The 15,579-nt window shown below is 37.5% G+C and overlaps 1 protein-coding gene across 2 annotated transcripts in view; it reads left to right on the top strand.

Moving 5' to 3' along the window:
• cntn5 (contactin 5) overlaps positions 1-15,579 on the top strand; it is a 151,772-nt gene that overhangs the window by 116,346 nt on the left and 19,847 nt on the right. The window contains exons 12-16 of one of the 2 annotated variants that reach the window (XM_088079196.1): positions 540-684; positions 6,447-6,574; positions 6,978-7,165; positions 10,062-10,182; positions 13,244-13,402. In XM_088079196.1, the coding sequence (XP_087935322.1) occupies positions 540-684; positions 6,447-6,574; positions 6,978-7,165; positions 10,062-10,182; positions 13,244-13,402 (741 nt within the window). The remainder of the gene's footprint in view (positions 1-539; positions 685-6,446; positions 6,575-6,977; positions 7,166-10,061; positions 10,183-13,243; positions 13,403-15,579) is intronic. The other variant, XM_042486509.2, reaches the window with a different exon arrangement.

Here is a 15,579-nt window from a genome sequence, read left to right as displayed (position 1 = left end):
AATAGCCATGGCCAGAGGCATTATGTTTGGAGTTGTCTGTTCTAGTTAACACGGCATCCCAATAACGCCTTGAGAAAATGTAATCAGATTTGACACATATGTCCGGCTGGACTCAAGGATGAACTGATTTAATTTGAGTGGTTAAGGGTCAAAGGTCATGGTCACTGTGACCTCATCTGTCTCGTTTTTGTGAAGGCGGTATCTCAAGAACATCTTAAGGGAATTTCTTTAAATGTCCAAGGATGAACTGATTAGCTTTTAGTGGTCACTGGTCAAAGATAAAGGTCACCATGAGCTTGCCCATCTCAAGAACACCTAAGGGAATTTCTTCGCCTTTGGTACAAATGTGCGACTCAAGAGTCATGAATGAACTGATTAGAATTTGATAGTCAAAGGTCAAGGTCTCTGTGACTTTTTGGTCCTAAGACATTGATGTAAACTGTATTGCAACTGCACTTGTTTACAGAGGTTTATAACCGCAAGGCAATAATTCTAGTTTTCTTTCTCTTTGTAAATCATTGTGTTTCTGTCTTGTGCAGCCTCTGCCCCCGTTTTTGTCCACAATCCCATACGGGTCATTGCCACACTTGGAAAAGATGTATCGCTAGAATGCAAACCCAGAGCGTCGCCCAAACCAAGGATAACATGGAAGAGAGGAGACAGAAGAATACAGCAAAACAGAAGGTAGGTCAACCTTGTGCAGGTATCATGTTTCACTCTGAAGGCGAAGCAGCTTGTGTGTGAGTGTCTGTGTGTTTGCTAGAATGCATTGTTATATGAAATAATAAAAATATATTAAGTTATTGATCTGAGTAAGAAAATTCTCCAATCACACACAGCTTATGAGAGCCTCGAAGCTGACAAGGATCCATGTATTGCAGGACACCCCAGTAGGCAGGTGTTTGCACCTGGTGTTACACAATAAGGTTGTCATCTTAAACTTTAAAAAAAAAAACATCCTTGCAAACCTCTCTTTTACTTTTCATAAAATATTGAACACAGTTTGGCTTTATAACATGCTGCATATTGTGAATTTCTATTTTGAGCTACACCAGTCATTTTAATATCTGTGTACATCATCACATTGTTGCCATAGAACTCCCCTGCTGATTGATTTCCAGCATTGTCTATGTGGCTGATTATAACCAGAGATATTGAACAGATACTGTAAATATACAGTATTACTTAGTAGAAATCCTATGTTATTTATAATTCAGCATTCGCACAGTCATGAGAAACTTGGAAAAGTCATTGAATTTTCTAATAGCAATTTCAAGGCCTGGAAAAGTTTTGGAAAGCTAAATAAACCCTGAAAAGTCATGGAATTTTGTTTCACAAAGCTGTTTCATAACATATGATGTGTGCATCCAAAATAGAAATCAATATATTGGAGGTCGTGTTTCAGTATCTGTAATGATACCTAGAACTTTTATAAACCAGTTTGACGTCACTTTTCATGTAATGCATTAGTTTCTTTGTAAAACATGGATAAAAGGAAATGAGCTACTTGGCAACTTTTCAGCTAATGTTTTTGTACTTTTTACCAATTTCTTGCTAATATCTGGGTCATTTCTACTTAAGTTGCTCATGTTATTTATCCCCCGTTTTTTTTGGGTTTTTTTTAAAGGAAATCTGGCCTGGAGTAAATAATAGAATTTATTTTTGCTGTTATGACTGGGATAAACCATTTACATTTCCTTTGCAGGGAGTGGTAGATTTACTGGATCTCTATGTTATAAACAGTGTCTGCTTTTTTCCCTCTCACAGTTTAGAGAATAGAATATTATGAGAGGAAGTTAATTGCCCTGTAAAATATGTATGAAGTCATGAAATGTTTGTCTCCCTTAGTTATATTTATATTGTTTTTCATGATAGTTTTGTGGCATGACTTCAAGTATTATCACTCCAGCTCGGGCCCTTCAGGAACTGTATACGCGTCTTGTTGTAACACATCACAGTTTCATTACTGTAACTGAAATTAAGTGTCAGTACTAGAATAAAACACCTTAGGTACTGGGGAAGCTCTGGAGACTCAGTGGCAACCCCACCTCCTTCTCAGGGAGGCTGACAATTTAGAGCGTGCAATTGCATTTGGAATTCACATGCAGTTTGATGCATCATCTTTTATGAGAAACACCCCTCCGTTGCACCTAGAGGGGGGCTGAGAGGAGCGAGGGTCCATCAATCAAACTGAGCGACACTGCTGAAATTATCAGTCACTGCTGAGCATCCCAAGTTTTGAGTGAGAGAAGAAGACCTTTGTTTATCAGCCAAGATTCAGCTGTCTGTTCAGCAGCCTCGCAGCAAGGGCAGCCAGCTGATAATCAGATCCTTGGTGTGTTGCTCCTTCAAACACGCAAATCTTCATGCGTCTAACAGGTGAGCAGAGGCACAGTACTCAGGGATTAGTTTTACATGCTAATTTCAGAGGTTGGTGCAAATATTTCAAAAGACAAATGGTCTTCAGAGCTAATTTTGGAGATCCATTTTCAATAAAAGAGCTGGTTTCAGTAAAACTGATGGATGGGGATAAGTTAGTGAGTGTGTTGCCCTAAAATGGTGATTAATGACCCTGGCTTGTCTGGATCTGATAAAGCCTTTGAGGTATTTGTCAAACCCCTCGCAAATCTATTTTTCAGTGTTGTTGGCTTACACTGCGGGGAGATTCATACCTGTCCGAACACCTTGATCTCGTTTTTATCTGACTTCAGATGAAGTTGTGTCTTAAGAGAGTAGAAAATTTTTCACAAACAGTATCGGCAAAGCAGTTAGTTAATTTAGGCCCACAGAGTCATTTATCATTCACTATTACATGCTGGAATTACACATGTACAGCATGTGGTCCATTTTCTTTACAGACTCAAAGAATTTCTACATTCAGACTATTCTTTTTTTCTCCACAATCTCTTTATTGAATTTTTTAAATAAAACTGTTCAAAAAATAAAGTAATAACGGGTTATTTCAGTCGAGATGACACAAAAGTGTCAGTGGTAAGCAAGATACAAGCAATATAAAAACAAGACAGGACTAAGACAAGACAATTACTACATACTGAATCAACATTCAGATTCCTCTTAAAGGGACAGTTTTTGGTTTTTTTTCTAGAAATCATGGCCCGGTTACTCACGATAATCTACAGACCTTGTTCTGAACTGTGTCATGTAGGAACTTTGTACTCTTCATACGCTTCATTCTTGAGTAAGCCTCTTCGGCTGAGCTGTGACATTAGCTAGCTCAGTGGTGTTAGGAGAGGCAATAGGTGCACCCCTCCCTCTGCGTAGTGATACGGTTGCTTGATGAGAAAAAGATAAAGAAAAAAACCATACATGAAACATTGGAAACATGTCCTACATTTGGATTATTTTGAGTAACCGGGTTATGATTTTTGGAAAGAGACATTGCTGTTGGGGTTTTTTAAATTAATTTTTTGGTGTTTTCAACGCCACAAGCCGAGTGCTATCTTTTTCCACTATATTGGAAAGAAGGCAGACGTCTGTGGGACCAATATCTCGGCAAAAAAAATCTCCATAACAATCTAGATTGATAATCTGGTCTACAGGTAAAAGGGAAATATGTATTTTTGATTTTGAGGTGAACCATCCCTTTAGCTGTGTTTTTTCTAAATCACAAATCCAATTGACACTCTAATAGGATGTTTGATGCAGTTTAACAATTCCACTGTATAGTGAGCTAATGATCTGGATAACAGTGTTTAGGTGGGTCACCGCTCAACTGGAGATCAATCCTCTGGAAGGGTGATTTCTATCTTTGAAAGGTGAAATGATCCAGGAGAGCAGTGTGTTTTCAGGTCTAGTCCAGGGTGACTCCTGCAAGGATTTTCTGCCATTACCTATAGTAAAGTAAAGAGTTTATGGATGGAGAGACGTGCTATTCTTGGAAGAACAGCAGGGGGATCGAAGCAGCTTCACGTTTATCTGGCATTGACAGCTGTGCTGACTTAATGAAGGTTTGTAATTAACATGGATTTCCGCTAATGTTCAGGGCTTTTGTCTCTTAAACAGAAAGTATTAATCCCATTAGATTGAAAGTATGTGGCAGACTCGGTTGAAGCCCACAGACTCTTTGTTTAAGAGGCAGACAGTGCATGATTTGGCAGTTTTCATAGAAATTGCGAAATGTGTAAAAATGTATCATAGGCCACTGATTCCACAAGTAAATACTGAGTATTCTGTAGCCGTCGAGTGGTGCTTTAAGGCCTGGGTGTCCAGGGCTTCAGCCCCAAATGTTTTAATAATAGCCCTGGATATAAGCTATATGTATTTCAAAACAAGGCCTAATACTGATATTGAAAAAGCCCCAGCTCTTGTTTTCTGTTTATGAATTAAAGCCCTTAAAAAAATAATATATCGCTGATCGGAAACTTAAGTTCTGGGTCCTATGTCCTTTAAGCAGCACATTTTCTTTGATTGTATGTGCGAGTTTGAGAGAGCACACCACTAATCATGTAATAAAAATGTATACAGTATTACAGAAGAAAGGTACAATATTTTTTTAAGTATAAAATCATAAGAACTATTACAAAAAGTATAACTTTATAAATGTATACAATATTACAAAGTTAGATACAATATTACAAAAAGTATAAAGTCGTAAAGTATTCAGAAAGTATAAAAATGTATGCAATATTACAAAAAAGTATTGAATAAGAAGTATTGAATTGAACATGAAATAGATAGTCAAGTTCAAGTAGGCTACTCCTCTTATAGAGGTCTGTGGAGCACCCAGTGTTCTCAAATCCTTGAAACACCCCTGAAGCTGTCTATTTGGTTTCAACTCCGAAAAAACCTCTATATTTTTACTATGATCTGCTAATGTTTCCTTCATTTTTTCCTGAGGTTGACTTTATTTGCATATTCTGTACAGTAAACCCAGCAGTCCCTATCTTGTCCTTTCTGCCTCGTGTCCTTGTCGGATGTGAATTTCGTCCCTAATTTGAAAAATGTCTCCTGGCTGCAGATTGCTTCAGGATTGTCTATGTGTGGCGAGATTTTGTCACGCCTTCATGAGTTTCTCTTTGCCAATTACAATCACCTCGCCCGTGATGAAAGAGCTTATTGCTGTAAATATAAACGCCAAACAATATGAATTAGATTAAGAGACAAAAGTACCTCACACCCTCTTATCATTTTGATCGTCTGATTTAGGATAAAATGTATTTTCTTGTAAAAAATAACTTTGTAAATATTCATCCTCACCTCTGTAGGCCATGCTGGAATCAAATATAATGTACATATTTAGATGTTGAGTGAAAATGGCTTTTCCCTGGACACTGAGGAGTGGCTCAACAATCAGTTCACAATACTATACTTTTATATGATTCCTGCTCTGAAGCCATCTGCTCATACACCTGCTCCCAGCGCTGTTGAATCCTATACTATCTGATGTCAAGCACTTAATTCTCCAGCTGTTATTCACAAGTCAGAGCGAAATGTTAATACCATATTGCTAGTGTCCTTCAGCTGGTTAAGGGGCTACTTATGGATGCAGGCATAGTGTTTGTTTTTTCTCTCTATTACACTTGTGTTTCCCGAGAGGACAGCTCACTGATGTGCACATCTCGGTTTGACAGCTTTTTGCTTTAGATTCATTGAACGCAGCAATATTTAGAGTTTGTCAGGTGGATTCAGAAGCGCTGCACGAGATGAATGCAGGGCTTATTTAGATTTATGGAAATGTTGATGCAGGGGGACAAAGAATCATAACATCTATTTTGTTTCATGTTGTATAGTGTTCTCCACGAATTCTGAAAGTTCATTTAATTCATTTTAGATTATACCACAATTACTCATCCTCCTGTGTTCTTTCAAAGGCACAAGATCAGATATGGTGCATCATTGTACCCAAATTGAAAGTCAGAGGGTTACTGGTTTTCTTTGTTCTTGACATCAATACTTAAGTGTCGTGTTTTTTATCTTTTGCTGAAAGTGTGTCCCCATTACCTTAATCTGTATCTCTAAAAGCATCTGTGTTTTAATCCAAGATAGGGCTTCTTAATGTTATCTGCAAATCAGATTCATTAACATATTTAAATGCTGATTGATCTTTGCTGAAAGGGTTTATTTTCATGTTCCCTTGTTGAAGGTTGCACAACAAATACAAACACTGTTCTTGACTCCACATCCCTCGGTCCTCTGAGCCTTTTCCGTAACACAAACAACTTACAGTCAGACGCTTTTTGTCCTTCGGTTCAGTGATAATAATTTACTAGCTGTAAACACAGTTTTATTTTATATTTTCTGCTGGAATCTCCAGTGGGTGATTATTTCGAGAAATCTCAGAGCAGTTCGTTTTATCTCATCCCCGGTGAATTTTGCTATTCTTTTAACCCAACACAAACATATAACCTCATGCTTAAACTTGTGGAGCAAGTGTTGGCACGTGAGTTTGTTTCTCATAGTATTGATTTTTGTTTCCTTTGTCACAGGATTATGTTGTTACGGAACAATACTCTGAGAATTGTTAACTCCAGCCGAGCGGATGAGGGGAACTATGTGTGCCGGGCAGAGAATCAGTTGGGCTCGGCAGAGATGACTGCCATGCTGTGGGTAAAAGGTAAGTGATGCCCTGGGGGCCTTTATTTTCTGCCAAATTAGCACAAGTCGGCCACCAGTAAACAGTCCCCAATGTCACCGCCCCCCCACCTTTGCTCGGGTGCCAGGAAATTTATTGTGCTTGCTCAACCATGAACCAAGGGCTCTCACATTCAAGAATCATATTACAAGGACACACTTTAGCAGCGTTAAGGCCTCTGTCTCAGATGTACTGTAACACAGTCCAGGTCAGAACCAGGCAGGATATTTATCTGACAAAAGGTGAGTGTTTTTTGTTTTTTTTTGCCCAAGTTAGGGTCAGCTTCTTATAATTGCTCTGGCAGTGATGTCACAGTCGAATGCAGCTGCTTGACGCTAGCTTTTGGTTATCCTGAGGTGACAGTGTAGCAGCTTTGTGCTTCCAGAGGCCATGCGTGTGGAGCTTAGCCCGAGCCGAGTGGAAGTGACCGTGGGGGAGAGTGTGGTGCTGAGCTGCAAGGCGACACACGACACATCATTGGATGTGGCGTTCCAGTGGTCCTTCAACCAGAGGCCAATCAACTTTCAGCAGGATGGCGGTCACTTTGAATACATCCAAACAGTAAGAGCAAGAGTAAGAGTTCTAACCCTATCTGTTTATCTATACCTTTCTACTTACCTGTCTGTCTGTGTGTCGCTGTCTGCCATCCATTGTATTTCCCTGTATTTCCAAGTGTTTCCCTGTTAAGTGTGAACAGATGGCTTTTTGTTGTATCAACAAAAAGGGGGGGGGGTGCAAGACATTAGTAAAAGTTGGCAAGAAATTCACCTGAAAATTAACGATTAAATTTAAAATTTAAAATGTCCAGAAAACAATAATTATAATATTTTTATATTTTAAATTGTGTAACCAAAAATATAATAAAATAGAAAGAAAAATAAACAAACACATTTTTCAGAACTGTTTTAGGTCATTTTCGTGTTTGTTTGTTTTTATTTTATTTTTTTTGCTTGTGCATATTTTCAGGTAATTTTCCTGCAACTTATTTTTTGAAACATTTTTGACCATGTCCTTTTAAGTAGCTTGTTGCCTATTCCCCATTTTTTTTTCTTTTTTCTTTTTTGAAAAAGAAATCAAACCAATTCACTCTGGTTTCAGTGGGTTAACTGACTCCTCAACGAATGTGTTGATCTTGCACATAACTCTGTTAAAGTCAAAATGATTTTGTTGTTTCCATTTGCACTTTTTTATGTAAATAGTTCAACTGAATAATGCACCAAACACTTGTTGTACCGACATAAAGAATCAATGTAGCTAAAGGTCACACTACCTCTGGTATCATCAAAGACCAGCGTTGAAGCATTTGATCGCGTACATCAAGGTCTTGTCTTTGGTTTGAATTGAACCTGTGAAATTGTATCTTTTGTGAAATAAAAACACTGACAGAGAGTGAGTCATACTGGCTTTGAAATGTAATAGGGGAAATTCACTCAGTAATGACTTTGAATCATAAAATAGGAAGTTAAATGATGAGGAAGATAATACTAAAAGTGAAACCTTAATATGGTGTTTTTATGTGAGTTATTGCTTTTGTTGACATACGCAATGTAATACTGTCATCCTTTTTATAAAATTATTTCTTTGTGAAAACATGGTTTCATATTAAGGCTGCTTAGGGTAAAACTTGGAATCACAGACATTTTAAGTCAAAACTGAAGTAACAAATATTTAACATGATCATTCATTGACTTTACATAATGCATTTATTAAACTTTAACAAAAAAACTTTATGAATATAATTGGCACGAAAAAGCAAATTACAAAAAAGAACATACTATTACTACTACTACTACTAATAATAATATATATATATATATTTGTCTTTAATTATTTATTTATTTATTTGGCTTTTATTGCCTTTAATGTACAGGACAGCTTGAGCGTGAAAGGCGGAGAGAGAGGGGGCGACATGCAGCAAATGGCCAAGGCTGGAATCAAACCCGCGGCCGCTGCAGCGAGGATACAGCCTCTATATATGGGGTGCTGCTCTATCCACTGAGCCACCAGGCGCCCCAAAATAATCTATTTTTTAATTTGAAATAAATGAAATCATATACCATTCTTTAATATTAACATGGTGTGAGGGGAGGGAGAGACCCCACCTGTTGGCAGAAGAGCTGCGGACTGCAGTTACTCTGAGCAGCATGTATGGGAATGAAATACAATACAATATATTCCAAAATATTTCTATTGGTCAATTGTTGCTTTTGAAAAAATAAAGCCATTGAGAAAGTCTGAAAAGTCATTAAATCTAGTGAGAAAGTTTTAGCAACACAGAGCTCACCATTGTAAAGGGCTGTACTGGATTTATAGGCAAACACAAGACAAAAGATTATGGTACAATAATCCTTATATCTCAACCATCTTGTTTTCATAATTGTTGGAAGTCAAAATCATAATTAAAAAAACAAATTAATAGTCTAGCCTTATCACAAATCAATTCATAACAACTAAAAGCAATGGTCAGGCCCTTTCTGAATTATTTAGTCTAATTGTACCCATGCTTTCTGATGGTTTCTGTTCCACTTAAGTCCTCAGAAATAGATGCAGGGTGATGCAGGGTCAAGGGTCATTTGAGGAAGATGTCATAAAAATCCCCCCAGTGACAAACAAAATCTGCACAAACAAGGAGGCAGTTAACCTTTACATAACTTAAACTATAGGTGACATTGTTAACATTTCTATTTCACTCTTACCTTTGACCTTTTAACCCTGGTCAACCATATTTTGGTTTCTTAAAAGACTATGAGTGATAGGAGTCAAACACAGAAAACACTGGAAAATGAAAGCTTACTACACAATGTCACTTGTCCACATAGATTATGCTTTAAATTAAATTGAATTTACCCATTTAATTTTTTTTTCCTTTTTTAGCTGCATGATTTTGAGACATAAAAAGTACATTTCGATTAAGTTTCAGCGAGCTTAATTGAGGATATTTCTTACAAAGCCTTACATTCCCCCTCTCCATAATACAAAAAAAAATCATGAGCAACTAAACCATAAAATGAAGTTAAAAAACAAATTTGCAGGAGAGCAGGGAGTCCTCTTTATGTCACTATTCCTTCATCAGCAGTGGATGTTAAAATCACATCTGTCCTGATGTGTCCTCTGCTCCTACTCAGGCTCTGGAGAGAAAGTATTTGCAGTGACAATCCTTTACAGGCACAACAGATTCCTGGCTGATGCATGGTTTGTAATTTTAATCAGGTTTCGTGCTAAACAGCTGCCTGTAGACCTTGAATTATTCCCCGCCTTGCCGCGGGCGTTTCTCATTTCAGCAGAGAGAAAATACGACGAGCTGAAGAATGTAGCAGCAAGCAAGCACCTGAATTAAACAGGAATCTCTCAAACCACATGAGCCTCTACAAGATGTAAAGGAATCACACTTTCTTGTGTCAAGCACATTTAGGCTAGCTTAATACCTGACTTTTTTTTTTTTTCTTACTCTTTTCTTTCCCAATTGCAGCAGTCCTCCACGGTGGATCTGATGATTAGGAGCATTTTGTTGAAGCATGCTGGGAAGTATGGGTGCCGGGCCCAGACCAGTGCTGATACAGTATCAGCAGAGGCTGAACTTCTTGTTCGAGGTGAGACTGTTATGTGTCAATGCAGCAATATGGTACACAGTGACTTTTTGTACTCTTTACTGGAGGCAGAGACTCAGTGGCTGCCTTGAACTGAACCAATACCTTGAAAATCAATTTACAGGCAAATAATACACATAGCACAGATGACAATATGATGACATAACAATATAATCTCACAAAAAAAACAACAATAAGACCAATACAAGAAATCACAATCACTTCAGTTATTCAAATAATCAAGCTGATAGCACCAATGCATTTATGGTAAATAAAAAAGCTAAAATATATACACTGGTATGTGTAATTATAGTTCTGCACAGTCCCACTTTTCACTCAAGCATATTTTCTCCCATTTCATGTTGTGTTGTGCTATTTTACCATGATTTCTAGCAGTATTTTTTTCTATAATTGGCTTAATACTGCATATTTCAGGAAACTTGAATTCAGATTTGTTCTTGATTGAGTTTTAAAAATGAATATTTTACCCAATACATAATATTTTTGGTTGAAATTTGTTAATTACTTCAGACATTAGGAATTTGCTCCATTTAGAGACAATTTCACTGTGATTATTTCCACATTATTGCTCCCTTTTGACCTTTTGATCTTGACTAATTTTTTACAGTCACTGTGAGTATGGCTGGACAGACGGTCTGTCTGCATGATCAGGTTTAATACATGCTGTAAAAGGGATTGGCAAAAATGTCCAGTGATTAGATTCTGCGGCCGTTGCTGATAATATGATGTAACGATTATTGTCGGCACAGCTTCTGGTCATGTTTTAGGGCTGTGCCTCCTCCTTTCTGTTCTTTTAAAAAGACGTGACAGGACATTTTATAAAGACTACTCATCAAACCCAGACAAAATTAAGTTTTGTTTTGCTTGATGATTGAATATAGTGGGGCTCTGCAATAATTTAATTTAACTGTCAATTAACTTTCAGAGGAGTTGTGTTGTGAAGGTGATGGTATCATTTTACAGAAGTGATGTTATTTGAATCAATAATTCCACGTAAGCAGTGCTGAAAAATGAGTCTGTTATTTACATGTTCGATTTTCTGGATAAAATGGCAGCAGAGCGTACTTTATTTTACACTGGATTTTTCTCCATTAATCATTTCAGGCTATTTTGCCTAATCATTAAAGGGACATTTTGCTAACTTTAAACCAGTTTTGTATCACAACAGTGTGAATAGTTTGTGTAAGTGAACTGTGGTTAACATCCCGCCATCTCACCTTAGCCCAGATCTCCCCACTCATCTCCCAGCTCAAATTAGCTGGAGCTACAGATTGTACTTTTACATTTTCGTATGCCCCTCACATCCAACACAAAGAAAAAAGGATCAAGAGAGAAAACCGCCCCCTCTCACTCCCTGTCAAATGCAGACCAAACTTAGATCAAACTGTAAAACTAGGCAATGCTTATCAAATATAAACTGCAATTTGATCGAGCGGTATTGATGATTTCTGGCCTAAAACGTCTTCAGAAACCTACTTAAGTGCACTGATTGTCTGTGATACAAGAGTTTTGAACAGAAAATGGGCTCCATACTGTATCCTGTATTGTAAAAATGGAGGCCTAAAAAAGAAAAAAATCAAAAGATAAAACTAAGTAATGCTAATCAAAAATGAATCAAGATTCTAGTACTGTGTTGCCTATTTCTCGCGGAAAATGTCTTTAAAAGCATATTTTAATGCACTGTTTAGCTGTAATAAGAGAATTTGTGAACAGGAGGTAGACACCACAGTAGTTCCCTATATTGTTATTGGTTTTCTACCTCTTGAGCAAAAGCAAATGCCACAGCCCTTTTTCTCATTTTTTTCTGTTGATGTAGCACCAGTTTCAGAAGTATTTGCTTCTTTCTAATGCATAAAGAGCCTTGTTTTATGAAAAGACCATCTTTTCAGCTTTTACATATTTCTTACATATAAATATATCACAGAAATATATGCAGTGGGAACGCTCCAGCCGCAGTACAGTATTCTGCGACTTAACAGGAATGTTGGCCACACCCATCTTTAAATGTGACCTTCATTTTGATCCGAACTGTTTCATATCTGCAACTTGCACGGTTGCGATGTTATGGCATTCACACAATATATCCACAAACAGATGTAAACACCAGGCAAAATACTCAAAACGATTTTTCTGGTAGTTTCTGCTACAGTCAGTGTGACCTATACCACATTTTACCATGATGACACACAAACAGACTAAAGAGGTGAAAGCAATACCAGCCATCATGATGTTTCTTGCGCCTGATAAACATATTGTGACATTCTTCAGTATAACCAATCTCTGGTATAGTGTCTGATGTATTTAATGATTGTCATTTAACATTAACACTAATACAGGGGAGGATTTATGCCACGGCGTTGGGCACTCTAAAAAGATGGTGCTGTTCCTGTAGTGACACAAAATGCATCTTAATGTCCTGAAATGCAAATGCACCTTTCAGTGCAACCTTCTAATGGGCACTTTTTGGGGACACAGTACATTGGTTTTCATTGAGCGCACCAGCTGCCAGCTTTTCATTTACAGCTGTTCCCCCTAGAGTCCTTAGACGTTTGCTGCACTTGCAGATTACATTTACTTCTGAAGACTGAGGTAAACATATGTTCAGCTGTATTAAAACACAGGAGGGTCCACAACACAGTCATGCTCAGTAGAACTGGCAAACTGCCTCAGAAACCCCCCAAAAAAGAAAGCTTCAGTATCCCTGAATCGGCATGAAATGCTTGGCAGCAGATCTGTGTCAGCCCAAATCCTGGTTCAGTTCAGTGTGTTGTGTTCTTGCCTTTTGTTTGTCTGTGCAAAGATTACAACAGAGGATTGATGTCACCATATGCGCACAGCTGCACATTCTTCTTAATGCTTGCATGGTTGCATCCATTAGTCTATCTAATAGCAGCAATGCATGATGAAGACATCAAAAATGGACGAGCTGGGAATTGATTCAAACAGCAGCGGTGATTGTCTTTGCTCTTGTGTCATGACATTCCTGAAGCATTAGTGGTTCAAACTGTAATCTAATCTGTGTCTCCTAACCCTCTTTCACCAGGTCCTCCTGGACCCCCCGGAGTGGTGATAGTGGAGGAGATCACTGATACCACAGCCACCCTGTCCTGGTCTCGTGGCCTGGACAACCACAGCCCCATCAGCACCTATAATTTACAGGCCCGCAGCCCATTTTCATTAGGCTGGCAAACTGTCAAAACAGGTAATCAATAAGGAGCAAATTGCAGCCTGTAGATCTGTGAGGTTAATGTGGGGCTGTATACAAAGGCCTTAATCCTGCCCAAAGTCATGTACGGAGTTGGTGAATCAGCCCAACAACTGCAAGGTTGCAGGTTTCAAGACATAATTAAAAATTCTTGTGGCAAGGTTCATTTAAACTGAACTAAAATGAAAATGCAACTCTTCTGTTTTTGCTCTCATTGTTCACAAGTTTAAGTAAAAGATCCAAGACATTTTTATGTACTCAATAGATTTATTTCTCTTAAATTCTGGTCACAAATTACTTAAAAGGTGTGTTTAATTTTTTTTTTCCAATGTTCAATGTTTTTTTCTGATTACATAGAAAAAAACGGGATATTGCATTGTCATAGCAGCAACATATGACAAAAATAAAAATAACTGTGGTAGATTAAAACACAGTAAAAACCCAAAATATGCAAGCACAGGAGGCTATGATGGCTAAAGCAGGTAAGTATATAAATATATGTGCATGTCAAGTCAGTCTTATTTAGCCAGTTATTTAGGCATTGTCTTTGAAACTATCAGCTATTTCTGCAAAACTCGACACACTAACTGCAAAACATTCACCAAACCAGCAAAACTTTATACATCTCTTGCAAAAGCAAAAGAGTTCTTGCAAAACTCTTCAGGCTCTTTAACTAAAGTACACATAGTACATTCAGGACACAACACACGATCAATAAAATCATCCACACTTCATCCACACCTCTCTGTTCAATATTGGCCTCCTCTGTTGTCCAAATGTTTACCTGTGGCCTATTTATCGTACTCAAGCTCTGATCTGAAAGTGAAGTCATTATCTGAAAGTATTTTCACACGAGTCATTGTGTGGAAAGGCAATTGGCGAAACAGTGTAGGATGATCACTGTATTGCTAGAAGTAAGTTATTAAACTGAGTGTAAAGCATTAGCCCTGTCTTCTAGAAATTAAGTTTAGACAATTTAAAACAGAAAATATATTTTGAGGGAAACATAATGCTCAGCAAATTGCATTTTCTATTAACATAGTAAAGAAATGTTGCTTCATATATATATATATATATATATATATATATATATATATATATATATATATATATATATATATATATAACACTTTCCTGTCTCCTTTTGTTTTTACTTTTTTTTCTTTTCTTACTTTCAGGTTATTTTCTTGTTAGTGTTTACTGATTTCTTGCTCATTTTTGGGATATTTCTTGTTAAGTTTCCCAGTGCCTTCTTCCGAAGTTTCCCAAGAAATCAAACCAATTTGCTCAGGTTTTAAAGGATTAAGAAAGCAGTTTTGTAAAATAAAAACCTGATTTCAAGGAGGCAGGGTTTAAAAGCAGAGAGCGTGCATTCAGTGTGGCACACCTGGTAAATGCATTGGCTAAGTATTAATGGTCTCAGAGATCGTGCTTAAAGAGTAATTGTTAGTGTGTGAGCATTCAGAAAAAAACTCTAACACAATCAGACAGAAAGTAATGGAGCAAGCGTCTCACACTGTCACTATGACAAACTTTGACCAATACGTTCTTCTTAGATTCCTGTTTAAGAAGTTGAAATGCAGCTCTCTCTTGAGCTGCTTGAACTTGGCTGTTGTTCAGAAGAGCTTAGCAAAAAAGTAATTTGAGCCGATATCAAATGCCATTGCTTTGAATTTTATTCTGTGTCATATCTGCGGTTACTGGGAAATTAACCTTTTGGGCTCGAATTATAAGACTTATCCATTTTCATTTGGTGTAGATGTGCTTTCACTGCTTAAAAATGATTCAGCTTCTCTTTTTCTGTACCTTGACAGAAAAACCATCAATTACCATCACTTAGCGTTAAAGGATGAAGGCCTGCTAAGCATTGTGTGTAATCCATCTTAATATCCCGTGTGATAATAATAGCCGAGTTTAAGGTGTGATAATGATTCATCCCCACAGATATATAAATCATACTTTGTATACACTCCCCTCACATCATGTCTGTTCAACCACATTTAATTTGATAAAGCACAATTAGGACTGTGTGATGTATTGTCAGTGTTGAACTTGTTAAGATTAGCATAAAGGGGATGGGGCTTTTAGCTCCCACTCCTTGCAAACAGAGTTATCGGCTCATGTTTGAAGAGCAGCTCGCCTGACAGAGTGGTCTCATTGTGAGCTGCTTTGGA

This window comes from Plectropomus leopardus, chromosome 6, assembly GCF_026936395.1.
Source record: "Plectropomus leopardus strain MGB_pleo_1.0 chromosome 6, ASM2693639v1, whole genome shotgun sequence".
Taxonomy (NCBI): Eukaryota; Metazoa; Chordata; class Actinopteri; order Perciformes; family Serranidae; genus Plectropomus; species Plectropomus leopardus.
Note: the sequence above shows the minus strand (reverse complement) of the source record. Positions and strands in the feature narration are given on the sequence as shown.